Source organism: Canis lupus, chromosome 5 (genome assembly GCF_048164855.1).
Source record: "Canis lupus baileyi chromosome 5, mCanLup2.hap1, whole genome shotgun sequence".
In the NCBI taxonomy this organism is placed as follows: Eukaryota; Metazoa; Chordata; class Mammalia; order Carnivora; family Canidae; genus Canis; species Canis lupus.
The window spans coordinates 77,298,886-77,325,429 of record NC_132842.1 but is presented as its reverse complement, the minus strand read 5'-3'; the positions used below and the strand labels follow the sequence as shown (position 1 = coordinate 77,325,429).

The window sequence follows — 26,544 nt, the reverse complement described above, 5'->3', positions numbered from 1 at the left end:
TAGCACGTCAGACGGAGTAGTAGGACACAGGCCCTGGGGACCTGCAGAGAGTGGGAGTATCACCTCCTCCACGGGCTGCAGTGCCGTGTGGCCTGGGGTGAGTAACTCTGTCTCTCTGAGCCTCAAAGCCTTTATCTGTAAAATGTCTATGATATTCTGTATGCAATATGATGATAAAGGTGGTACCATTACATCCTAGATGTGATATTATTATTATTATTATTACTATTATGCCATTATCTGGTATATTATGACTATGCCAGCAACGGCTGTGGTAAGGACTAATGAAGGGGATGAGTGTAACGCCTGGAGCGCAGTGTACACCACAGGGTAAGCTCTCAGCGGATGCCCCTTGCGGTGGTGGCGGGGGTTACTGTCACGGGTCTGACACTCCCACCAGGCCGAGCAGTCCTGGAGGACAGGCCCCTGGGTCTGTTCACCTGCCCCCACCCCGCCACACACTGCCTCCCCCCTGGCCCGGCACCTGACCCAGAGCTCCGCTCTGTCTGGGCCTCTCTCTGTGGTCAGACAAGTGTGAAGGCTGTTCAGCTTTCGTGCCTGTCCCCACCCCAGGGTCTCGCTCGTGGCTCATGACTCAAGCTCAGCAAACATTCTCAGCCCGTGAGGCAGTTGTGGCTCAGAAATCTGTCCGCCTGTGTGAGAGGGGGCAGGAAGGGAAGAAAACCCTGGGCTGGCAGACGGGAGACCTGCTGGTAACTCCAGCGACTACCTTGGTTGGATTATTCTCTCCCCAGGCCTCAGTTTCCCCATTATAAAAATGGGCAGGTCAAACCCAAAGAATGTTAAGGCCTATCTGTGGCATCTAAACAGCTAGTAATGAGGGTCCCCGACCAGCCAGGCTCTGCTCAGAGGTGACAGCACAACAGATGTGTCCCTCCTTAGTACACACTCCCAGGGATGATGGATGAGGACACCCAGGCCCCACACTCTGAGGGAGGAGACCCTAGGTCTCCTGACCTCAAGGTATCTGTCACCCCCTCCCTTGGCTGAGGAGGGTGAGAGAAACGTGATTGCACGGCTCATCCTCAGGAACCAACTAGCCATCCCAGCTCGGCAACTCCCCAGCTGTGTGACTTTCAGCAAGCTTCTTAACTTGCCTCAGTTTCCTTATCCATAAAATGGGTGCATTAGTACTTGCCTCGTAGGGCTGCTATAACCTTACGTGAGCTAGCATATGTAAGGAGCTCAGAACCGTCTCCAGCTCCTGCAGGTACTCTTCCAGTGTTCACTGTTATATCATACGTGTGTACGTCTATACGTACAGTTTGACATGTTATATTATTTACAATCCTGCTATTATTATATTATGTGAATCATGGTTGTATTCACTCCACATGAAGCAGGTGGAAGAGGGGGCATAACTGGGTCTATTTAATGGACTTTATCTCATTTGGTGCTCACATCAACCCCATGAGGGCACGCTCCCTGCCCCCACGGCATAGATGACACGAGGCTCCCGGGAGTGAGGTGGCTCGGCCAGGGCCGCACAGCCAGCGAGTAGCAGAGCAGGGATTCTTGGCCCCAATTGTGGCTCCAAGGACTTCACCCTTTCTCCCCTGCCTCCGACTGCTTGGAGAAGAAGCAAGCTCTGGGTCGCCTGGCTGGCTCCTGCAAGGATGATCTGCCCAAGCTCCTCTCTGCCAGGAAAAACCGCCTCTAGAATTTCTGGCCCTTGGCTGGATCCTGGTTAGGTCAGGGTCCTTCCAACTGCCTCCCCATTCCCCATGGCCCCAGTCCTGGCGGTGGCCGTGTTGGTTGCTTTCTGGACAGGCCTTTACTGCAACCAGAATAACCATGAGCTCAGAAATCTCCCTTTCTGTGGCCTCATTTGCATAATCCCCACAATCCAATGCAGACTCAGCTTCTCTTTGTGATATTAATTATGTGGAGGAAAATGTCCTGGGCAGGGAAGACTGGCTTCTGATTTCCAACCATTGTCCCCTCGCACTATCCCTACTGCTCGCCCCTCCCAAATATGTCATGGGTATGATGCAGAGTCAAGATTCAGGAACCAGAGGCTTGAACCTGCAGCCGTGTGTCCCTTCGTTCCTGATTCCCTTGGGGCCGCTCAGGCCCCTGGGAACCACTGGAGGAAGGAAGGCCTGGCCCCCGCTCAAAGATCAGCAATTGGTGGATATTAAGTGTTCAAATGTGTGATAAAACACACCGTTTGCATTTAAAAATTAATCCCAGAGGAAAATAATAGACTATTAGTTAATAGGTAGAATTGACAAGCTGGCTGCTTTCCAATGCCATCTCAGGCGGTTACGGCACTGAACCTTACTCAGCCTTTGCGATGGTCCTAGAAAGATGAGAGCCACCTGCCTGGTCTCCTTGGACTCCCCTCGAGCTCCTTGTCCCAGCCCCATAGTCTGAAGCCAATTGCTAATTCCACCCCATAACCTGGGGAACATCCTACCACTAACTTGCTGTGTGACCTTGAGCTAATCACTTTCCTTCTCTGAGATTCAGTTCCTTCATTTATAGAATGAGAGGGGTGGAGAAGCTGATGCCGGGCTCTTCCGAATTTAGAAATTCTCTGGTTCTATACTCCCCATCGCTTGTGTTGAGCGCACTTTTCAGAAGGAGTCTATCCAAGGCAAGTCGGAGAAGGCTGGGAAGTTTGGGCTCACAGCCTCAAAGCCCCCTCTCTTTTTCCTCTTCTCAGAACCTGTCCTAGACCCCAGATGCCTGCTCCCAGGAGATCTGAGTTCTAGTCCTGACACTGCTCCGACCTGCCTGAGACCCTGGACAGCACAACATCCAAGGACAGCCAGACTCTGGACTGGCCAGGGGCCCGTGACACTCTGTCCATGCCACACGGATGTGCTGGCGAGGCCAACCCCAGACTCTCCCAAGAAGCGAAGCCAGGCAGTCAGGGACAGCACAGGGGAGAGCTATCTGCAGAGAGAAGGAAGGGCCCAGAAGCCTCAGGCAGGCACCCTGGGAGAATTTTCTGGGCGGTAAATGGGATAACATTTGTGAAAGGCTCAGCACAGGCCTTGGCAACTCTTGTGATTACTCTCATGATCTCAGTGGTTAGAGATGCCTTCGATTCTGAATTATCACAAGTCATATTCAGGCCTCCCTTTGCTGGATTCTATTAAGTCCTGATCACAGAGTAGAGCTTCCTGGGTTTCGATTGCCAGATGTGTCCTGAGTCCATTTCTTATGATCAAGAGAATTGTCACAACTCCTATGTCATCACCTCCTGGAAATATACCTGCTTGTCATCATCTTCCCTCCTCTCCATCCATCCATCCATCCATCCATCCATCCATCCACTCTCCTGGTTGGTAAATACTTCTAGAACACCTCCTTGTGCTTGGTCTTGTTTCAGTGTGAACCAGCCATAATCTTTGCCCTGCTGCAGGTCTACTCTTTCCCCGAAATCTTTCCAGACAGTTGAGCTACACCTGGTTCTATAACTTTTTCTGGTCATGTGCAATAGTCCTTAAAGACTGCCTGACCCTTCCCTGTGCTCCTGCCACCCCAGTGCCCAGCCCAGTCTGGGTCTTTTCTGAGTGTGCCTGGAAGAGGGCAGCTCTCCCGGTCTTCAATGCCTCCACACCCAGCGCCCAGCTCACCGGGCCAGCAACCCCTCCCTGCTGCACCTCTATTGCCAGGCACTCACCCAAACAGCTCTTTCAAAACCCAAGAGATAGGTAAACCGGGAAACGGCTGGCCTGGTGAGCAGCCATAAAAACCCTGTGTACTCCCGGGTGGCGCAAAGATCAAAGCATCCTATATCAGGCTAGATGGGTAACCCTAACCACCTTTTACCTGGATACAGCATCCCACGGTTTACAGAGGCGGTTCCCATCTCCTGGCGCCTTTCATCTCCCAGAAGGGGCCCCGCCGCAAGGACACTGAGACGCAGGATATGACACAACCACCCAAAGCCACGCAGAAAGTAAACGGCGGCACCAGGATTTGAACTCAGGTCTCCTCACATTTAATCTGATGCCTTTTCTAAAGGGCCTTCATCTGGGGGTAGGGGGATGTGGTCAGGACACCTGGCTCCCGGCCCAGCATTCACGAGTCTCTTGAGTGACCTTAGCTAAGTCACTTCCTCTCCCGGCTGCTGTTTCCTTCACCGTAAAGTGGGGAAGGCCGTCATGCTCATGAGATTGTTGGGAGGATCAAAACAGATGATGGGTGGAAACAGGCTGTGGAGCCAGGCTGCTCATGGGAAGCCATACCCACTGTCCCCTACCAGGACCTATGAAGGGCTCCCAGGAGGGACTGACTCTGGCTCATGGATACTGAGTAGCATTTTACCACCTGTTTCCAATACCAAGCAGGTTCCTTCTGCTGCCTGGAGAGAAATTTCAATTCAGTTAGAGCAAGCAATTACTCAGTACCCCTGTGCCTGGCCCTCGGGGGTTTAGAGGTGAACAGAACACAGTCCGCCCCAAATGGGCTTCCTGTTTAGAGAGAGCATAAATTTGCAGGAAAAGGAAAGTAACATTCTACAGACATCTGCTCGGGGCAGGCATTGTGCATCACGCCCTCTCGTTCTGCACTCGTAGCAAACCTGTAAGGATTAGACCCATTTTGCAAAGAAAGAAACTGAGGCTCAAAGAGGTTAAGATCACACAGTATTCGAACACGTACCTCCCTAACTCCAAAGCCCAGACTCTTTCTACTACTCTGTGAGGCTGTAAGAACCTAAGATGAAGGAAATTGGGGTGTGTGTCGTCAGCACACTGGGGACCTTGAGAGAGGGAGAGTTGATCCCTGGAAGGGTCCCTGGAGGAGATGGCATGTGAGCAGGACTTTGGAAGTCGCAGATTATTCTGAAGACAGGATGGAGAGATTGTGGTCCAGGGTGAAGCTGTGTGTGAGAAGAGCCTGGATGTGGGGAACAAGGGATGAGGGGGCTCCTGGGGTACGGAGGGCAACACCCTGGCTGAACCAGAGGGGACCTAGAGGTGAACCATGGGGGGCAAGGCTAGGAAGATGGGCTAGGTCCTGTTTCTAAAGGACCTTGAATAGGGAGCCACGGGGAGCCATGGAGGACTGTTGAGCAGGAACGTGGCTCCCTCGAAGATTTAGAGTTTCGGGAAAACCTTCCAGGAGATGGAGGGTCGTGAGCAGGGTCCTGGAAAAAGAAGATGAGGCTAATTAAGATCCACCCCCTATATTTGGCATCCAGTTTCCCTCTGTCGTCAAATCATTCAAAAACACCGAACACACTTTCTGTGGTCCAGGCTCCGTGGTAAGCATCTCGTGCAATGTCCCATGTCACAACTCTAGGAGATAGACACTGTTGTTAGCTTCGGTTGCAGATGGGGAGACTGGGGCACAGAAAAGTGAAGTGGCTCGCCCAAGATCACAGGGCTCATAAAAGGTGGGGCTGGGTTTGAACTCGCCGTTCCTCTCCCAAACCCATGGCCCTTCAGAATGAGAGCAAGAGGGAAGCTCTTCTTCAGAATAGACCCTCAGATGACCTCCACTGCAGAAGGCTGGTCAGAGTCTGGTGGAGACCCAGAGGTCAAGTGGGCCCTGCCCCTCCCGCCTGGGTCTCTATCCTCCGCTCGTGCTCCGGAGGGTGCATTAACTTCCGAGGCCGCCAGGTGGCAGTGGGGAGACTGGCCGCTCGGAGCCTCGGCCCAGCCCAGCCTCCAGCTCCAAGTCACAAAGACCCAGGGCCTGGCGGTGGCGAGCAGTGAAGCACAGCGAGACTTTCAGGGGATCCTCCCCTCCTGCTTGCTCCTGGCCCGCCTCTGCCCTAGAGGGGCACCCAGAGTGGAGCTGGGTTTGCAGGTACCTTCAGGTGAAGCAGGAAGAAGGCACAAAAGGTTGCCAGGTTTATGGCCATCCTGTCCCCGGAATAGTACGCAGCTGATAGCAATACTGCTGCATGAGAGTTTGTAACAACCGAGGGAAATGCTCACTCCACAGTGCTAGGTGGAGAAAAAATAGGACACGGCGTCGTGCATTTGGTAAGATTCTAATTATGTGCAAAATACTTGAGTCTAGAAAAATGCCTGAAGGGAAATGGATCAAAACAACATGCACAGTGGCTCTCAGGCTGGGGAAATTATGGGTGGTTTTTGTTTTCCTTCCGAACTCCTTTATATCTTCTTTATTTTTACCAGCGGATGTGTTCCACTTTTATCACGAGGTAGAAAAAGTTTTCTTAAAAGAGAGGGGAAAGATACTAGCCGTCAATAAGATTTTTTGGTCTTTCAATGGTCACCTCCTCCAGGAAGCCTTCCTTCTCCGGAGGGAGGTAGCGACTTCCTCCTCTGTGCCCTTCGAGTGTTTGGACAGCCTGTATTAAGGAGCACGTTTTGCTCCATAGGGTAATTACTGACGTCAGTGTCTAAATCTATGCTATTCAATATGGTGACCACGAGCCACTAGCCACATGTCGCCAAGAGCAGAGCATGTGAAATGTGGCTGGTGTAAATTGAGAGATGCTAAAATATAAAATGCACACCAGATTTCAAAGACCTAGTATGAAAAAAAGTATAAAATATTTCATTATTTGCATGTTGAAATGGTTGTTATTTTGGACATACTGGGGTAGATAAATACATTAAAGCAAACTTCACCTGTTTCTTTTTCTTTTTTTGAGGTGGCTAATAGAAAATTAAAAAGTTACATACGGGGCTTGTATTATACGCTGCCGGACAGTGCTGGTCTGTGAGTTTCATGAGGAAAGATCTGCCCTTGCCAGGGCAGGCCCAGAGAGGGAAAGGGCCCTGTCCAAGGCCTCACAGCAAACTAGTGTCAGAACTAGGACTTGAACTCCCCCAGGCCTCGCACTAGCTCCAGCTGTGGTCTCACCCACAACTGGCTGTTCCCCGGCCATGGGTCCTGCCTGTGGGCAGAGAAGGGGCCTTAGGATGGGAGTCCGAGACCTAGTTATGCTGTGAGGTGACCCCTGTGTCTGTCACTCAGCAGAACACATTTCCTTTTCAGAAGGCCCTCAGGAAGAAGGCCTCAGGGGGAGTGGAGGGGGCCCAGAAACTGGCATCCCTGGTGTGGGGGGGATGAGGATACAGGTTTTGCTGTCTCCAAAGCGGCCTCAGAAAAACCATCTCGGTCAATGCCCTCATTCTGCATTTGTGGCAAGTGGGGCCCAGAGAGGGTGAGTGCACTGCCCGAGGTCACACAGTTATTCTCTCCTTATAATCCTCGATGGTGGAGCGCCTGGGTCGCTCAGTAGTTGAGCGTCTGCCTTTGGTTCAGGGTGTGATCCTGGGGGTCCTGGGATTGAGCTCTGCATCGGGCTCCCGGCAGGGAGCCTGATTCTCCCTCTGCCTGTGTGTCTGCCTCTGTGTGTCTCTCATGAATAAATAAAATCTTTAAAAAATAATAATTCTCGATGGTTCCCCATTGTGCTTAAAATACAATCCATATTCTTTCTCCCTGACCTAATCTTCTCCACACTCCAGTTGCTTGCCATGCTCCAGCTACTATTCCTAGAAGGTGCTCAGGATATTCTCACCTCAGGGTCTTTGCATTTGCAGTTCCTACCTGTGGGCAGAAAAGGGGCATTAGGATGGGAGCCTGAGACCTAGTTACACTGTGAGGTGACCCCTATGTCACTCAGCATAACACATTTCCTTTTCAGAAAGCCCTCTTTTTCTATACTTTTACATGGTGGGCCCCTCATCATCCAGGTGTTGGCTGTCATGTTTGTTTCAGTCTTCACAGAGGATTTCTCTGATCCCCCCCCAGCTAGAGAAACCCTTTCCCCAGTTACCCAAGGTCTTATCACCCTGCTTTAGTGTCTTCTTGGCATTTATCACTATCTTAATTCTCGCGTCCACGTAGGTCTTATACGACAGAAGGTGGGTTCTAGAAGAGCAGCGTCTTCTCACAGCTGGCCTTGCCTCCCCAGTGTCTAGCATGTAGGAAATGCCCAATTAATGTTTTTTTGTTTTTTGGATTTTTTTGACAGAGAGAAGGTGGGAGTGGAGGGGAAGAGGACACCAGTAGGGGGAGAGACAGAGGGAGAAGGAGAAGCAGGCTCTCCACTGAGCAGGGAGCCCGATGCGGGTCTTGATCCCAAGATCCAGGGATCATGACCTGAGCCGAAGGCAGATGCTTAACCGACTGAGCCACTCAGGTGCCCCCCAAATTAGTGTTTATTAATCAAATTTGATTGAAAGAGATCTGGACAAATCTGGTCACTGCAGGCTGGTTCCAGCTGTACCTCTACCCCCAAATCTGCTGTGTGTCCTTGGGTAAGTACTTTTTTCCCCTCCCTGGAAACTTTTTTCCCCTTCTGAGAAATGGAGCTTCCACTGCTGCCAGGCTGGCTGGCAGGATAGGCTGGTTGAATTAGCATCAGTCGAGCTGATGGGTGTGAACACTGCTTTGTAAACTGTTAAAGCGTGATTGCAAATGTGAGTAGCTGTTGTCATTAGACAAATGAAGTTAAGCCGCCTGGTCCTCGCAGCTGAGGGGATTGGGTCAGGTGCTCTCTGGGGGCCTCCCGTCCTGCCAGTGTATTGTTCTGAGTCCGGGCACTGCCTGCAGGCGGCTCACAGTCTGCAGGGGTTGCAGAGATGAGATGCAAATCAGAAACAAACAATCTGAGACACCCACAAAGGGCGGTAGGAGGCTGACCATCTTTCAGGAAATAGAAAAGTGCAAAAGCTCAGAGAGGGGGTGAGGCCAAGGTCAATTAAAGCTCTTGGTGGGGGGTGGGGTGGGGCCAAACCTAAGCTCTTAGAGTGGAGGGGGCGCCCTGGCAGAGGGAGCAGCTGGGACAAAGGCCGGCTGAAGACAGTTGCCAGAGACCAGTGAGGAGAGGCCCGGCCAGACTGCAGAACCCAGCCTCCCTGTCGGATCCCAAATAGGGACTAAGATATTGTTTAGGGAGACAAAGATGGGAGAGATTTTATTATTATTATCACTATTTTTCTTTTTAGCCAGTTAAAGCCCCTGGACTGCTCTGTATTCAATTATATAATGTTGAGTAAGTCACTCCCGTCTATAGGCCTCAGTTTCCTTATCTGGGCGGAGGGGATGTGGGAAGTTGATAAATGACTCCCGGAGTTTGATGCAACCGTGAAAGTACGGAGAGGGGATAGAACCGGGATCAGGCAAGCCTAGGGTTGAACCCTAGCTCCGACTTGCCATATGATCTTGGACGAGTTATCTGGTCCTCCGTTTCCTTATCTGAAAAGGTCAGCACCTGCCTCACGGGGTTAAAAGATTCAGGGCACAATGTATACACAAAGCTTAGCCTAGTGCCTGGTACCAGACCCGCAATCAATGCCACTGCTGTTCCCATTTTGGGTCAAAGAGGGAGGTACCTCTTTGCAGTGGGTAGAGGGTGACAAGGGCCCCCGTGGAGAGAAACAGAGCAGAAGAGCTGGATCCACCTAGCACATAGTAACAGGTGCTCAGGAAACATCTGTTGAATTGGGAAGAGACGAGACGGGGCACCTGGATGTTGGCTCCAGCATGTGCGCTAGCTCGGGGTCGTTCTGCCCAGGAGAGGGACTCTTGCCCCAGGATGGGCCAAGCTCAGCGTCTCTCAAAACCTGGGTCCCCTGGAAAGTCTGACAAGCAAGAACTGAAAATAAAGGCCATCCCTACCCTAGAGGATCTTGACCCTGGTCAAGGAGGAATCTATAGGCTTGAGAGGGGGACATCCCCCACTCCCCAATTTCTTCTTCCTCTCCAAGCTGTCTTTCCCAGCTGGCAGGGCCCACTTCCTCCTGGTGACCTTCCAGGAGTTGGGCTCCCAAAGCTTCAAAAGACGACCCAATTTTCCCAACCTTAGATGGAGTCTCAGAGTCTGGGGGGCCCTTTCGTTGGTATGGACTGTAGGGTGGGCTCCGAAGGGAGCGGATTGCGGGGACATTTTGATAGTTTGCAGGACAAAGGGACAGGAGAGGTCTGGATGGTGTAGAGCGAATTTAAACCATCTGTACCTCTACTGGGCTCTTACACCCACTCCACAGAGCAGGAAGCTCCTGGTTAAGTCTTGTTTGTCAGGAGGCAGCTCGCAAAGGCCAGGGGCCCTGCCTGGGTGATTCCCGCAGGCCCCCTGCAGCCTGCCCACCATCCAGCCTCCGCAAAGCCTGTTAATGATGATGGTGATGAAGGCTGTCAGAGCAGGGCCGGGCCCACAGGGATGGAAAAGGGGTTGTGTCCTCCCCGAAGGGACTGCCATGCACAAAACCATGGCTGCACAGAGAGAGGTCCATTCCATGGGGGAGAATGAGGCTTCCCCAGATACCGCCCCCCATCTGCCTTTTTCACCCCAAAACTGCATTAGGAACAAAACGAACGGAGAGAGAAACCTGAGGTACAGATAGAAGGGTCTGCGGGGAGAGGCTCACGGGCTGGCTCGGAACAAGGCGGGGAGGTAGGCCTGGGGTCTGTCTGCCAGGCCCGGCCCACCCCCGCTGGAGTGACCCCCCCACCCAAGGCCCTCGTGTTAGCGCCAAGGCCCTCTCTCCCAGGCGGAGGCCCCAGCCCAGCCCCAGCGCCTGGGAAAGCCGCCTGTTTTGTTCCCATCTCCACCCCCCCTTCTCTCTCTCTCTTTCTCTCTCTCTCTCTCTCTTTTTTTTTTTTTTTTCATTCATTGCAGTTCGGTCCCTTTCGGAGCCGCAGGGACCCGGGTGGCAGGGCTGAGGCAAGGGGGTGGCACTCCCGGCCCTGACAGGTAGGGCCAGCCCTCGCTTTGGGCAGCCCCTTCCCCGCCCTCCCCCCCCCCCCCCGGGGTCCCCTCTCCCTGCCCCTGTCAGCCGCGCCAGACGCTCTCCGGCTTTGCAGCATTCAATAAAAATTCAGAAACATTTGGGCTGAAATCGCTGCTTTATCTGGAGGAGCCACAGCGCCGGGAGAGACCACTGCTGCGCGGGGGGAGCTCGGGGTCTCCGGCGCCCGGGCGCGCGAGGTCTCTGCGCCCCCGCGCCCGCGCCGTGGCCCCCGGGGGCTCCGCGGGCGCGCGGGGGGCCGGGGCTCGGGGGGCGCGCGCGGCCGGCCGGGGTCCCGGGCGCGCGCGGGGGGCGGCGGCCGGGCCGGGCTCCCCCCGCGCCCGCGGCTCAGGTGGGCCGTGCCCGGCGCTGGCGGAGCCCGGGTCCCCGTTCTGCCCGGGCTGGATGGCTCATTCTGCTGGCTGCGCGGTGGCGGCGGCTGTGTGTGCGCCGCGCCTCGCCGCCCCCCCCGGCCCCCCGAGCCCGGGGCGCGCGCTGCCGCCCGGGTCCCGCGGCGCGGCGGCCCGAGGCCCCGGGAGGCGCAGCCATGGCCCTGCGGAGGCTGGGGGCCGCGCTGCTGCTGCTGCCGCTGCTCGCCGCGGTGGAAGGTGAGCGCGCGGGCGGGCGGGCGGGCGGGCGATGGGGGCGGGGAGCGGCCGGGCACGGGGCCGCCGGCGCCCACCTCCGCCCGCGGCCGCGAAGTTTGCCCGGGGGCTCGCGCCGGGCGCAGGTGGCCGCGGGGAGGTGTGTCCGGCCGCGCGGGGAGCGCGGGCCCCGCGGGCGCCCGGGGAGCGGCGGGCGCTGATTGACTGTGCCAGGAGGAGGCGAAGGGACCATCTTGCCGAGGCTTTGTAGCCAGCCGGGGAGCGCCGCCCAGGGCCGGGGGCTGCCCACGCGCGCCCGCCGCCCCGGCCCGGGCACCCGCCCCGCCCGCCCCGCCCCGCACCCGCGCCGCGCGGGCCTGGCCTGGCTCGCCACGGCGTGGAGGGGCGCCCGCCCCCGGGCCCGGCGCGCGGTCGGGGCTGGAAAGTTTGGCAGCGAGCGGAGGCAGGGAGGCCCCGCGGCCGGCCGGGGTGGGGGCCCCGCGGTCTGCGCCCCCGGGACGCGCCCGGCGCCCCCAGGACGAGCGGGGAGCCGCGGAGGGGAAGCGAACGCGCGCCAGCCCCCGCGCCGCCGCCTGCCCATCGCCCGCGGCGTACAATGGGGTCCCCTCCCCGGGAGACCGCGGGGGGGCGCGGGGGGATGGGTCCGTGGGCATCCCTCCGCCGCGCCGGGTCTCCGGGCACCCCTGCCGGCCACCGCCCCGCCGGCGGCACAGCTCGGCGTGGCCGCGGGAGCCCCGGGAACTCTCCAGCTGCCGCCAGGGCCGGACCAGATGCTCTTGCCCCGCGTCGGGCTTGGCCGGGGTCGCTGCCACCCTCTCCCAGTGGCTTCGTGCGTCGGTACCGCCCGGGCCCCAAGGCGTCGCGGTGGCAGCCGGGTCTCCCCGAGCCAGCTCGCTCTGGAGGGAAAGTTAGTGGGATCTGGGTGTGTCCACCAGAAATGGCCAAGCTTGTAGGGCAAGGAATGAATGTGAATAATGGTTCTCATGTGGACTGCACTTTACAGTTTCCAAACCGCTTTACAGTTTATGAAGTACTTCGCACTATATGCAGCTCTCTGTGGTTTACAACGTGCTGTACGGTTGACAAGGGTACTCTAAGCTTTGCAAAGTGCTTTCCCACCCACAATTTTGTTGGATTCTCCCAAATAAGTCTTGCACAGAAGCCAGGTGGGTATGACTGTTACTCCCTTTTAAGCGGAAGGGAAACCGAGGCTCAGAGAACTCAGTGGCTCACCCATGGCCTTTGGGTGGTAAAAACAGAACCCAGGTCTGAGGTCTCTGAAGCCTGGGCTCTGTTCATACTGCTGGCTTTTCTGGCCCCTACGGCAGGGCGACCCCTTCCAGGATCTGCCCCCACGGGCTGAGGAGTGAAGCATATGTGCCCTCCTCTCAGGCCACTTTGGGATGGTGGAGAGCCCCTTCCCCTCTTGCAACTCAAAACAAACAAACAAGCCCCAGAACAAAAACCTGATCAGACCAGGCGTGGGGCTGTGGCCTCTGTAAACGGTCTGGGGGGACCCTGTGCTATAACTTTAGTTCTTCTCTTGGTAAAGGAGTGCTTTAGTGACCACACTTTGGGGGTGCAGGGGTATCCCTAGATGGCAGTTTCTCGAATGCAGGCAGCTGTCTTCTGGCTCCTGGAGGATCTGGCGGTTGCCTGTGGTTTCCCAGAGTGGGGCCACTGGGGCACTGAGGGTGCCCCGGGGCCCTGGGTGTGGAGGGCAGCCCTGAGGCCTGGATGCTGGCTGGAGCTCCCTAGAATATGGCTGAGGTACCACTTATTAACTATGGCTTTGGGGAAATGACTCATGTGTTGGCCCGCTATACATTGGGATGTTTACAGTATTATGGGGCGCTTGGCATAAATATTGCTATTTAGGTTGCAGTCAGCGGTGCTGGAGGGGAAGAAAATTGGCCCCTCTCGCGTTGGAAGAGGCCTGGTGTGTTTTTAATTACCGTGGGGTAGATGGAAGGCCCGTGCCTGTCCGGCCGTGGCCCTGGCTGGGGATGGTTGGGATCTGGTGGGCTGTGGCCTGGCTGGACTGTGGGCCCTGGACACCCGGTCGATGGGCCCCTGACATCACAGGAGGAGGTGGCTGCTTGGGGGCAGGTGGGGGAGGGCACCCCAGACCTTGCTTTAGGCTCTTCCTTTGCCCCCCAAGCCCCAAGACACCAAGGAATCTAATCTGTCAGGGGTTAACAAGGAGCTGGCCAGATGGATGGGGACATGGTGTGAGGTGGAGGTCAAGGGCCCTGCTTCTAATATACTTGGGACTCTGGGCCAACACCCTCCCTTACGGGGGCCTCCGTTTCCCTGTGTGTAAAATGGTCTGGGTGATCTCTTGGGATCCCATGATATATGCACCCACTTCCTCTCTCTGAGCCTGTTTCTTTCTTGTCAGATGAAGGCGTAATGATCATTCTCTTCCCACCTTATCTCACGGGGGTGTTTGTGAGATTCAGACCACATAACGAATGAGAAAAGCCCACCCTGAAGAACTGTGTGTGGCCTTGGGGTGGGGGGTGGAGGATGAGGTTGGGCAGGGATGCTTGTAGCACATCCCAGAAAAGACTGGGTTCAACTGGGAACAGCAGAGTGTATGGCTTCACGTCTGAAGCTTGGGGTGTTGGAAGGGCTTCCCCTGAAGCTCCCAATCCCCTGAGTCACATGGCCAGCACCCCATTCCCTCCCCGCTCCTCAGACTCTGTAGCAACAAGGCTGTCCCGAGCACTGAGATCCTAGGAAACCCCCAGAACAAGAGAGGGGAGAGAAGGTATATGTGTATTGGGGGATGGGGGACTCCTGGGTTGGTACGGTGAACCTAATGTCTCCCCCGAACCATGAGACACCCCCCCGCTCCAGGGAAACACAAGTCTGCAGCATCTGGAGTGGGGGCTTAGTGATGGATGGAAGCGCCCTGGGGACACATCCAACAGGAGAAGAGGCCAGTGACAGACCAGCCACTAGATGGAATCCAAAGGTTGAAGTCTAGGGAAAATCGGTCTCCGTGCATTTGCTCCTTTGGTCTCCAAATATTTAAGGAGCTTCCTCTGGCCGGTGTGGGGCTGAGCAGGGAGATAGGGGACAAGCTGATAGGGAAAACATTGGCACATATAATGTGATACATGTGTCCCAGAGTGCTGCCAGGAGGAAGTTGTGTGCCACTGGGGTGGCAGAGGCGGTTTAGGATGGAAGAGGGCTATTTCCTCTTTTATGGCTTTATTCTGTGCCTCGTCCTCTGACTACTTCATTCTCCCTGCAATGAGACTTCCCCAGCCACCTGTCACGCTAAAGAACTGTGTTCTCAAAAGTTAAGGAGATTGCCTTTAAGACTTAGCGGATGAGGAGACTTTTACCTGGAAAGAGAAGCAGCCTGTGCAGGGACATGGAGGCTCGGACTGGGGACTTGCTTGGGTGCATCTGAGGGGACCGGGTGTCGAGGGCAGCAATGGGGGATGAGCCTGGAAATGGAGGGCAGGGCAAGTCCTAAAAGGCTAGGACGGTAGGCTGAGGAATTTGGACTTGATGGTGAGGGCCGTGGGGAGCCGTTGAAGGTTCTTGAGCCATTGAGGGACCTGGCCAGATTTCTGGAAAGATCTCTGACATCCAGTGTGTGGGATGTTCAGATGAGCCACACCCGGCCCCGCACAGTTGAGAAAAGGTCAGCTTGTCTGTTCCCTGCTAGAGTGTAAGCTCCCTGAGAGAGCTCCCCTGGCTTATTTTTATGTCCACAGTTGTGGGAAGAGGAGCTCAATTCCGATGCCACCTCCCCAGAGGCCCTCCCCGAGTACCTCATCTAAAACAGACTTAGTTCGGCCGCTTTCTAACCCACCTGCTTTGTTTTGCTTCCTGACACCCATGGCCATCCGAAGCGGTTTCAGAGTTTCATTAGTTTCCTTGTCTGGAGTCCACCTTGCCCACTAGACGATAAACTCGGGGAGGGAAGCGGCTTTTATCAGTCACGTCTGCTATGGCATCATCCTCAGTGCCTAGAGCTGTGCCGAGTCCCATGGGGCCCCAGGAACTGAATGACACAGTCAGCTAAGGAACGTTGACTGAATGTATGTTGAGTGAATGCGTGAACGGATCTATCGCATTGTGTTATGTGAAGAATCAGGGGAACGATACAGAGATGAAGGAGACCAAGGAAGTCTTCCTGGAGGGAGAAGCCAAGGGGCTGGCTTGGACATGGTCACAGGTCACGGTTCATCCAGGGCTGAGGAGTCAAATGGATGAGCAGCGGCTATGTGCTAGACAGGTCCCCTTCTTGTGAGGGCTGAGGGAGCCCGCCCTCCAGCCCCCCAACACACTTCTTGTCTCTCCTACTCCCACCCCGGCTCTCTACTGGGTCCACCTCTTGGGCATTCCCTAAGACCCAGCGACCTTCAGTGGGATTAATTTGGAATTGGTTTTCCTTTTATGTTTGTTTCTTCTGCTTTTCATTTTTAAAGGAGGCTCCTTTCATGTATCCGTCTTAGCCAGGAAATCCAGGCTTAGATTTAAAACCCAAATGCTGTAGAATTCAGAGGCAAGTTGACTTTATTCATTCATTTATTCTCCCATCCATCCGTGGGCACCTAGCTCGTGTCAGGTGCCGGGGAGGGGGAAGGCATTCCAGCTCCGGTGGGGAACGGGGCCCGCTCGGCTTCACAGACAGGGTTGGGTAGAGAAGAAACACGGCGTTCGAGGGCAGTCGGACCTGGGTTTAAATGCCAGCGTGCTGTGTCCTGGGCGAGGAACTCAGATTCCCCGGACCTCCGTTCCCCCAGGGGTTTCTGTGGACACCCACATGAAGCGTCAGGCACCCCGGCACACGGCCGTGAACATTAGATGCTCTTCTTGGCCCTTGTGAGGTCCCCCTCCTTGGAGTGTAGGCGTAGTCAGTGATGGCCGTGTCCTAATTTGGGCCCCCTTTTGGCATTTGGGTTGTCCAGGCAACACATCAACCCTAGTGTCTCTCTCAACTCATCGCTCAGGCTCCCAGCATCCCCCAGTCTCGGGATGGCAACCCCACAAGTGTGGGTGGGCCCAGAGCTCCGTCTCTGCCTCCTCCTCCAGGGCCTTCTTGGGAGCAGGTACTTGGGTTCTTATACCAGACGGACTCTCAACAGGGTTCCGCAGACCTCCTTAGTTCTGGGGATCTGTGATCAGCCCGAAATGATCATTGAACATGGGATATTAATACAGATTTTTCCAGGAAGAAGGTCCTTAGTTTCAGAAATTTCTCAGTCATTGTGAAAACACCAGCCTATGCCAGGGCGCACGGTGGGGGGCTTGCTTCCCCTAATTCTGGAATCCCAGGTTCGCTCCCACCCCTGCCAGCCAGCCCTTCTGCTCTGCTGTGCCCCCACCCCCCATCCCTCCCACGAGGTTGTCCTTCCTGGTGCTTTTGCTGCCCCCCCCCCCCAACTTCATGAAGGTTTGCATCAGCTTCAGAGCAGGGGGGGAGGGAGGGTCTCCGGGCAGCCGTGCTGGGCACTCCGCGAAGCCCAGGGTAGCAGCTGGGCAGCTGTACCACCCAGAGCTCACCTATGAGTTAAGGCTACAGGTCGGACCCCACACACAGAGAGACCCCTGCGGAAGGTGCGGATGGAGCTGGTGGTGACAGGTGGCCTGGACCGGGTAAGGCAGGGGAGCTGTGCTCCCTCCCTGGGTGGAGGGGGGAGATCAGGGCGGCCTCCTGGCAGAGGTGGGCCTGGCCTGCTTGCCTGACTTTGCTGGAGGTTTGGTAGATCAAGAATACGGCCTGGGAGTCTGTATCTTTAACACGTTCCCCTAGGCTTGTCCATTGGGCAGGCAGATTTGTTCCCCAGAGGATAAAACACAGGACTCCTGGGAAAGAGGAAGAGACGCCGCAGCGGGAAACTGGAAAAGACTGAAATAAAGCGAAATCAATCAGAGTTAGCACCACCTGCCCGGGCTGCCTGCCTGCTGGTGGACAGAGGCTGGGCTGGGGGAGGGCGGGGAAGGATGTTTGCACAGCTCCCAGGGGCGGGGTGGGCCGTTGATGTGACAGCACCTGGAAGCTTCCTGATTGGGATCAGCTCAGTCTGATAAGGCTGCTTGAAAGCCCTAAAGGGCCTCTTAAGGCAGCTGCCTTCTGGAGGGTGGGAGAAGGGACACCTGTCTCTTTGGCGCCCCTGTGTCACCTGGAGAGCTTGCCCAGGCCACCTTAGCCGGGCCACGCCAGGTGAGCTTCCTGGAACCACCTGTTGCCCTGCTGCAGCCCCCTGGGGGTGGGGGTGTCCTCAGGGAGGAGACCTCGCCCGCTCTGTGGCCTTGAACAAGGGATGTGCTGAGCCTCGGCTTCGTCGTCGTCTGTAAATGGAGATGGAAACACATCCTGGCGAGGATTAAATGAGATGCTCAGCAGTGCAGCCTGCCCGGTGGCCGCGGCCCATGTTCACTGGTTGTCCTTTCCTACGAAACGTCCTACGAATGTCACTCCTTGCCAGAGTACTTGCTCCTTTCTCCGAAATCCCATAGCCCTTTAGCTTAGCCCTGACCGCTTTTCTCTTGTTCCATAAACAGCATAGCCTGGGGGCTACAGGAAGGGCCTCCAGAGTCAGACCATCCTTTGCTGGGTGTCCTGTCTGAGTCCCAGCACCTCCCCCCTCCTCTGTACAACAGGGAGAACGGTAGTTTCCAGCTCTGGAAGTGGTTGTGAAGAATGAGTGTGTTAATCCATAAAAGATAAAGCTGAGTGTGGCCTCAAGTGTGATGAGCGTGCAGCAAATCTTAACTGGTTGTTATTGCTGGACACCGACAGGAGATTGGCTTCAGAGTGGAGGGGAATGTGGGTGCTGTTTGACTAGGGGGACTCCGTCTCCATGTCTCTCTCAACCCCTCTTCACTCAACTGTGGGGAAAGACTGGAGATGCAGTAGTAAGTCCTGAGCCTTATGGGGCAAGGCTCTGACTCTTCCTGGATGGTTGAGAGGCCCCCCCAGACTCTGTCTCTGGGACCCATCCCTCCCCCAGGTCTGCCTCCCTAATCTCAGGAAAGTAGTAGGATCCTCTAGAGCCATGCTTTCCTTTTTGGCCCTATGCCTGCCAGGCACCAACTTCTGTGCCATGATAATGATCAGGGCCATCGATTCTTGTGCCAGACACTCTACCGCTGTGTGTGTGTCATCTGCTGCAGTCACCCCAAGAGCCCCTCCAGGTGGTATTATTACGATGCCCATTCTACAGATGAGAAAACGGAAGCTCAGGGGTTTAGCCCAAGGACATAAAATGAGGCGGTGGGAGTCAGGGATTCAAACCCAGGTCCGGGTGACTCCAGAGCCCTTGTTCTTCACTGCCACTCCAGCCATTTCTGGAATGTGCCTCCCAGCTCAGTGGAAGGGCTTGGCTCTGGTGAGGGTCTCCAGGGCAGCCGTCCAGCCTCCGACTCCATCAACATCCTGAGATAATGCAAGCGAGAGGGTTCTGGAACTCACAAACCTGCCATAAAAATACAATCTTTGTCATAATGGCCAGAATAATGTTGTTCTAACTTAGACAAATCGGGTGTTAACTCGTTACATCGTAAGGGGCGCTTCCACAGAGAACTGAGTGGCAGGGCCATTTGTAGCTTGTACTTCCAAATCCATTAGCTCATCGGGTTTTCGCAGCAACCCAGTGAGTGGGCAGGAGCCATGGGGCCCATTTTAGAGATGAGGAAACTGAGGCCGGTGGGGGTGGTGCCAATGCTGCTTGCAGCCAGATCAAGCTTGAAGCCCAGGGCCAGTCTCAATGGCCCAGAGATCATCAATCCAACTTGAATTCTTAGCCAACATTTAAAAATCAAGAGATTTTTAGAGAGAAATCTTCTTTCTGGCTTCTGTGAAAAGTCAGACAATCTGGCTTCGCTGGGCCCACGTCCCACACGGCCACAGTTGGCTGGAGCCGAAGAGTGGCTGCCTCTGCAGACGGCAGGAGTGCTAGGGGTAACTTGCTACCAACTCGCATTCCACATTTGTGTGGGTTCAAGCTTTCCTCCTAGATCTGCCCCCATCTCTCCGTGTGATCTGGAGTAAACTGCTTCCCTGCTCTCAGGCCTGTCACTCTGGGCCTGCCTCTTCCATGAAGTGAAGCAGTGGGACTCAGGGGTCTGGGTGGCCCTTTCCAGCTCTGAGATTCAATGCTTAGTGCCAGGCTCCAGGCAGGGGAGGGGAGAGCTATAGAAAGTGCAGGACTCTGCTCCCAGAAAGTGTATCAGCTATCTTTTGCTGCATAACAAGTCACCCCAAAAATGTACTGGCTTAAAACGATGATTTATTACTTCTGATTCAGTAGATGGGCTGGGTTCCCCTGGGTGTTCATTCTGTTGCGTGCGGTGTCAGCTGGGGTCACTCATGAGCCCATACTCAGCTAGGTTGTGCCGGAAAGTCCATGGTGGCCTCCCGTACCTCTCTGAGACCCTGATGGGGCTGGCAGGGCTGGGCCCGCCATCGCATTCCTCAGGATCTCTTCCCGTCAGGCCAGACTGACTTGGCTTTCCATGGTGGCTGGCTCCCAGGACGGTGAAGCAGAAACTGCCCAGACCTCTGAAGACCCAGGCTCAAACATCACAAAACATCACCCCTGCTGCCAAAAAAAGGTCACAAAGCCATCTCAGGGTCATCCCAGGCTTCTTCATCAGGTTCCAGGTGGGGGGAAATAGAGTGGGCTTGATTTTCTGCTCAATTGTTAAAGGAAAGTCAGTTTGTTCTTTCTTTCTGTCTGTCTTTCTCTCTTTTTTAAGCTTTACGCCCCACGTGGGGCTCAAACTCACAACTCTGAGATCAAAAGTCACACCTTCTGCCAACTAAGCCAGCCACGTGCTCCCAGGAAAGCCCCATTTCTTGCTCAATGGTTTAACCTATAAAAATTGACACTTCATTGCCCAGAGTCTTCAACACGTCTCTGGAGGGGATGCTTAGAGCTCGGTATCCCCCACCCACCCGCTTCACCATGGGCACACATCTCCATGTGCTGCGAGCCAACCTATGGTCCAAACTTAGTCTTAGACTACTCCCCCCTTAATGGGAGAGTGGTTTTGTGTTTAGCAATGGGAGGCATTGTTGGTGGCCATATTTGGAGACAATCTGCCACGGGGAGTTTATAGTCTGGTGCAGGGGTGCGGGTAACAGGAAGCCAGAAGCCTCATTCCCTACCTTCTGTTCCCTCCCACTCCACCTCCAGCACTGTCTCCCTGCACTGGCTTCCAGTGTTATCTGTCTCCCCTAAGGGGGCAAGGGGCTCTCCACACTTCACCTTATCCCATGCTCAGCACAAAGCTCATGATAGGCACGAAATAGATATTTATGCAGTAAATTACAAATGATTAAAAACGGCAGCCAGAATCATAGAAAGTCAAGATCTAGCATGAGGCTAGAGGCCAGACAAGGGGGCCCTGGTCTGGTGGGACCAGATTTGCAGAATGGGACCAAGGTGCCCCTGTGGCCTGGGGGCAGGACACATCACCCCTCGGAGCCTCAGTTTCCTTATCTGTGAATGGAGAATCATGATTTCACCCACCTCAGAAGGTGATGGCAAGGAGCAACTGTGTTCTCCGTTCAACTGTAAAAGAACCTGTAATGATGTGACTGCAGTTTGTCACTCCCACCTTGGTCAAGGGCCACCGTAGGAGTAGAGAAGCAGTGGTGGAAGTGAAGAAGTCTAGAGGCATTGGCCTGTTGCTGTCAGATCGAAGTCTGGACCCCAGGTTGGTCCAGAGCACATAGAGATGTTGTGCCAGTGGTGAGTTGGGTGGGTGGGCGACCCTGAGCTCTGAGTGTGAGCCGCGTGTTAGACAGACAGCAGTGCCCCGGAGCCCGTGCGTGTCCTCCAAGGAAGCCAGGTGCAACCCTCTCCTGACCAGGTCGCCGTGCTGGAATTGGGATTCAATTTTGCCACATCTTCTGATTTTCAGAGTTTTGGTGTTTATGGGAAAGCTGAGCTTTTAAATGTTTGCTCAATTTCTTCTAAAACACTGTCCTGATCAAACAAAACCGTGTTTGCTGGCTTGATCTGGCTCACCGGCTGGCAGTTAACAAGCTGTAGCTCAGGTGTGTCGGGGTGGGAGCGAAATAACAAGAGCATCGTTATCTCCATTTTACAGATGGAGAAACTGGGGCTCTAGGAGCCGCAGTGAATCACCCACGGTCACGCAGACGGTAGGTAGTGAAGTTGCTGGAAATGCCTCTTAACCTTGAATTGGGGGAATTTCTTTGCCCGTAACTTCCCTCCCCGGTTCCTTTTCCTGCCTTCTGGAACAACCCAGAAGCATAAGCCCCTTCCTGCAGGTGTGGGCCGCGTTTGGAGGCAGAGGGCATGTCTTCCTTTGGGTTTCTTCTTCGGGGCAGAGTTGTTGGAATGGAAAGCACGCGCTCTTGCGATGGAACCTTCCAGGCCAGGTTGGACCTTTGGCTCCGGCTCCTATGGCGTGACGTTGGCCCTTCTAACTTCCCTCCTTGAGCCTCCGTTTCCTCCCCTGTGAAATGGGGCCAGGAAGAAGCGGCAAGGCAGGCGTTGCAGGCCGCGGGGCAGCATGTGCAAGGGTCCGGATGGGCGGCCTCTGAGCGTGCGGCGCGGGGAGCCCGAGTCCTGTGTGGCTGAGAACGGGGCACGCCAAGGCCCAGGGCGGGGTGCGAGCTGCCTGGCCGCAGCGGGGAGAGAGCGTGAGGTCAACATTCCCATTATGGCGACGACATATGTCCACAGCACCAACTTGTCACTTGGCCTGAGTCCATGGGAAGCCGGAAGGACAAAAAGCATCTGAAACGTGTAAGTGGGGAGAAAGCGGCTTAGCGCACAGTGGGATGCGTCCCGCCTGAATGGGGCTTCTCCGCCTCTCACAGGGAGGCAGAGCCTGGGAACAGCGTCGGCCAGAGCCCGCGGGGCCTTTCTAGAACCCACGAAAGGCCGTGGCCCAGGGAGTCTGCGCGAGTCAGGGCCCGGGCCGGTCCATCCTCTCGCCCGTCCCCCGTCAGCGTCAGCTGTCATTCCCCACGGCCTCGGATGGCAGCTCCTGGGGCTCTCGGGAGAACAGCCGAAAGGGCCCCCGAGCTGCCAAGGAGGCCCTGACGCTGGGTGTCCCCGAGCCGGCCCGGAAGCCCAGCCCTGCCAGCAGAGCTTGGGACTCCCTTCTGGAGTTGAAAGGGTTCTGATGGCTCGTTGGCCTGGGTCCAGGGACGTAGCAGAGGCAGGAGACAGCGGAGGAAGATCCCAGACTTTGGAGGTAGGCAGACCGTTCCGATCCTGGCTCCTCCCCACGCCAGCTGTATCACCGTGGCTGAGTCGCTTCATCCTTCCCAGCCTCAGTTTCTCATCTGTAAAATAAGATGACCTCACCTGCCCTGTGGTGTCATTTGGGGGGAATTAAAAGAGATAATGTATGAAAGGCAAGTGTTTACTGAACCTCTCCCAGCCTCGGCTTCTCAACTGACATTTATCGAGGGCTTGCTAGAGGCCAGGCAAGGTGTTTAGGTGTTAACAGTTACCTGCATCCTAGAGACGAAAGAGTTAAGGCTTACAGACGTTAAATACTTTGCCTACAGAAAATCATGGAGTTAGAATCCGTACTCAGGGACCCTGACTTCAAGACAGATCAACAAAGAGCTGGTTTCTTGTCTTCTTCTCTTTAGTATTTCAAACACACAGGAATGTTGAAAGTGTAGTAGGATGAACACCCATGTGTCCTTCACCTAGATTCAGTAGTTGTGAACGTTTTCGCCCCATCTGCATCCCTATGTGTACAGATATGTGTGCATTTATATGTGTATTTGACCAGAAGTGGCAGATGTGGACAAAGAAGTAGTGTTTACCGGGAATGGATCCGTGTATGTCAAAAGCCCACATTCTTGACCACTATTTTATGTTAATTTAATTTAATTTTGCTTTATCTTAATTAATTAATTAATTTTTAAATATTTTTATTTGACAGAGAGCACACAGGTAGGCAGACACCAGGCAGAGGGAGGAGAAGCGGGCTCCCTGTCGAACATGGAGCCCGATGCAGGGGTCAATCCCAAGGCCCCCAGGATCATGACCTGAGCTGAAGGCAGACGCTTAACCCACTGAACCACCCAGGCCCCCCCTTAACCAATATTTTAGATCACACATTGAACATTGGCAGCCACTGGGAAGAGTAAATAGGGCTACCTCCAGGCAACCACATACTTCCCCTGGATTGCCTCGTTCACTTTCCACCATGACCAAGTGGGGAGCTAAGTCGTGGCTTTTTCATTTTCAGAGGAAGGAAGAAAGACTCTGAGATTAAGTAAGTTGGAGCAAAATATGAGGTTGCGATTTATACCTGTGTCTGCTTGACAGCAAAGCCTGTTCCACACAACTTTGGGGGACCCACTTTTCTCCCAGATGCACCCCTATTGTAACCATCAGAACACAGCTCAGGTCAGCAGGTGGCAGCTTGGCTTCCAGCTGCAGTAGGAGGTGGCTCTTTCTTTCTAGGAATCAAGGGGAAATTACAGAGTCCAGTGGACTTGGGAAAACGGGACTGGCCCATGGTCCACAGTTAACCAGTTGGTTATGAAGAGTCAGGCCTTTGGACTTCTAGAATCCATCATGCTATTTCATGTTACTCCCTTGCCTGGGTTTCCTCTCTCTGGCTAATTTCTGCTGCTTATCAAGACCACGCTTGAGTATTTCCTCCTGTTTGAAGCTTGCTCTGACCTCTCTCTCTGGTCCTTCCTGCATCTATATGCAGTGTTGAGTCTACTATCCTTGGTGGCACCTTGTACATACCTGTCTAATAATGTGTAGTTTAGATCATATGTGTACTGTGTCAACATATTTGCCTTCCCTGGAACCATACTGTATCAGCCATACTGATTGGATAATATACAGTTGGATAAGTGGAAAGCAGCTGACAGTTGGATGGGTGCTTGAGTGATTAGCGGTTGGATGGTGGGTGGCTGGATGGATAGACAATGAATGAATGGATATTTGCATGGATTAGATGGTGGGATGAATGATGAACAACTTGAAGGTTGGTTGGGTGATTGGATGGATGGATGGATGGATGGATGGATGGATGGATGGATGGTTGGATGGATGGTTGGATGGTTGGCTGGCTGGCTGGATAATGGCAGCATAGTTGTACATTTTAGATAGTTGAGCAGATAGATGGATGGAAAAGTTAACAAACACCAAAACCAGAGTTCAGTTCTCCACCTCTCTAGATGCCCTTTGGTCTCTAGACTGTGATATTTCCTTATTCTCCAGCTTCTGGCCCTGGAAAGAGCTGACAAACAGCATACTCCCCAGGTTTGGAAAAATCTTCTGAGCCATTGACGGTGGATTTGCCAAACTTTCTGCACTGAGGAGTTCCGGAGAAGTTGGCCCCCAAAGTGAATTTCTGTAAAGTAAATCCTATTTTCCCATTGACTTGGCTCGTACTTTTGGAGATATGTTCCTGCTGTCAGGGGCTGGTGCTCTCAGAGGCTGGTGACAGGTGGAGGAAGAGCTGAAACTCCCCTGGGCATCAGCTGCCCTGAGCTTCCACTCGTTCAACCTTGAGAGCAGACTGATGCTGGCCAGGAGCACAGGAGCTTGGAGCCAGGGGGAACAGATTTGGCATCTGGTCCCAGAATCCTCATCTGCCAGTGGGATGCTATGCTGCTAGGCTTCTGGGATAGCACACTCAGTCTCCTCCAGACCTATATGCTTATGTTCATCTGTCCATACATCCTTCCTTCCTTTTCATATTCCACCTTCCTTCTGTCCATCTATCCATTCCTCCATCCATCTATCACCCATCCATCCATCCGTCCATCCATTGTCTATTGAGTCAATAGTCATTTATGAAACCCTGTAGGATGCTAAAGGACACAGGAATTAAATACAATTGACATTCTGATGTCAACGAGTTATATCCAAGTGGAGGCTTGGACAGGTCTGCTTCCTCTTCTTTCTGTTCCATCTCTTATTCCTTTCCCCTTTTCGTTCTCTTCCTCCTCTTCCTTCATCAACATCATCATAACCGCTTCCCACCACCAAGTCCCTATTATATGCTAGGCACCATACTGGCTGCTTTTCAGACGTGTTCTCACTGAATCCCTTCAACAACTGTGTGTAATAGTATTAACACTTGCTTTACAGATGAAAAAGCAGGTTCGGAGATGATGGAATGTATTGAGTGCAAAGGGGAAATGTCTTCCAGCCTGGGCTGCTGGGGGAGGCATATTTGTCTACCTAGGATTTTTGATACACAAGGAATGGAATGAAGGACATTCTTAGCGATGGGAACAGCCTGAGCAAAGACCTGGAGGCTGGAAGAGGGCAGGTTCTCCAAAGCCACGGGGAACAAAAGCCTGTGAGAGAAATGGGAGGTGAGGCTGGAGAGCAGGTTTGAGCCAGGGAAGAGAGGCCTTGAGTACAAGCTAGAGTGTTTGGACTTGGTGATGGAGGCAGTAGGGAGCCGCTGAAAGAAAGCAAAAGCAGGGAAGGGTTCGGGAAGGTGGCCGCAGAGGCTGGCATCCAGGGAAGCAAGGCTAGGAGGGGCCTCCCAGGTCTGGTCTCCAATAAGCCAGACCTTGGGTGTAGGGCAGTCCTACCTGCCCAGCTACTCTGGCTGTAGGAGGGGCCAGGATGTAGCAAATATAATGGGGAAGTGGGCCAGGATGGTGGGGACCCAGACACAGTGAACCTGTCAGGAGAGGACAGCTGCCTGGCCCCTTCTTCCCTCACCGGAGCCCTCTAGCTCCTAGAGTGCTCTTTGGGATCCCATCCTGCCCCTTCCCACCACCCACCTCATCCCTCTGTGCCCGGGGAAGGGTTGTGAGCACTCTGCTGGGGCTCAGCTCCTCCACAGACCCAGCCTAGACAAGCTGAGCGGCGTACAGGGAACCATCCCAACATTCAAAATACCAGAGCTGGACATGTGGGGGAACTGAAGCCCAGAAAGGGACAGCAACCTGCCTGAGGTCACACAACGCCAGCCACAGGCCTGGACCTAGGGGCTGGGTCCGTAGCCACTGAAACTCTCCCCAAGGGAGATAAGACCATGCAAATCCGTGGCTCCCTTTCCGGGGGCCGTAGAGACTTGGATTAATCATTTAACATCTGCCTCTAGCCCTTTTGAGAACGAGGTCAAATAAAAATAAATAATGAAAAAATAAATAAATAATAAATAAATAAATAATGGACTTTTTTTTTTTTTTAAATGACTTAACCATTTTGGCCTACAGTTTACCCTTCTGTAAAATGAGAATTATAATAACGGGGGGCGGGGGGAGACCCAATACATCAGTTAGT

The 26,544-nt window shown here is 54.3% G+C and overlaps 1 protein-coding gene across 3 annotated transcripts in view; it reads left to right on the top strand.

Moving 5' to 3' along the window:
- The first annotated feature begins 11,155 nt into the window (after positions 1 to 11,155).
- Positions 11,156 to 26,544, top strand: part of EPHB2 (EPH receptor B2) — a 184,903-nt gene continuing 169,514 nt past the window's right edge. For 2 of the 3 annotated variants that reach the window (XM_072827896.1, XM_072827894.1), the window contains exon 1: positions 11,156 to 11,305. In XM_072827896.1, the coding sequence (XP_072683997.1) occupies positions 11,245 to 11,305 (61 nt within the window). In that variant the 5' untranslated portion in view covers positions 11,156 to 11,244. The remainder of the gene's footprint in view (positions 11,306 to 26,544) is intronic. The other variant, XM_072827895.1, reaches the window with a different exon arrangement.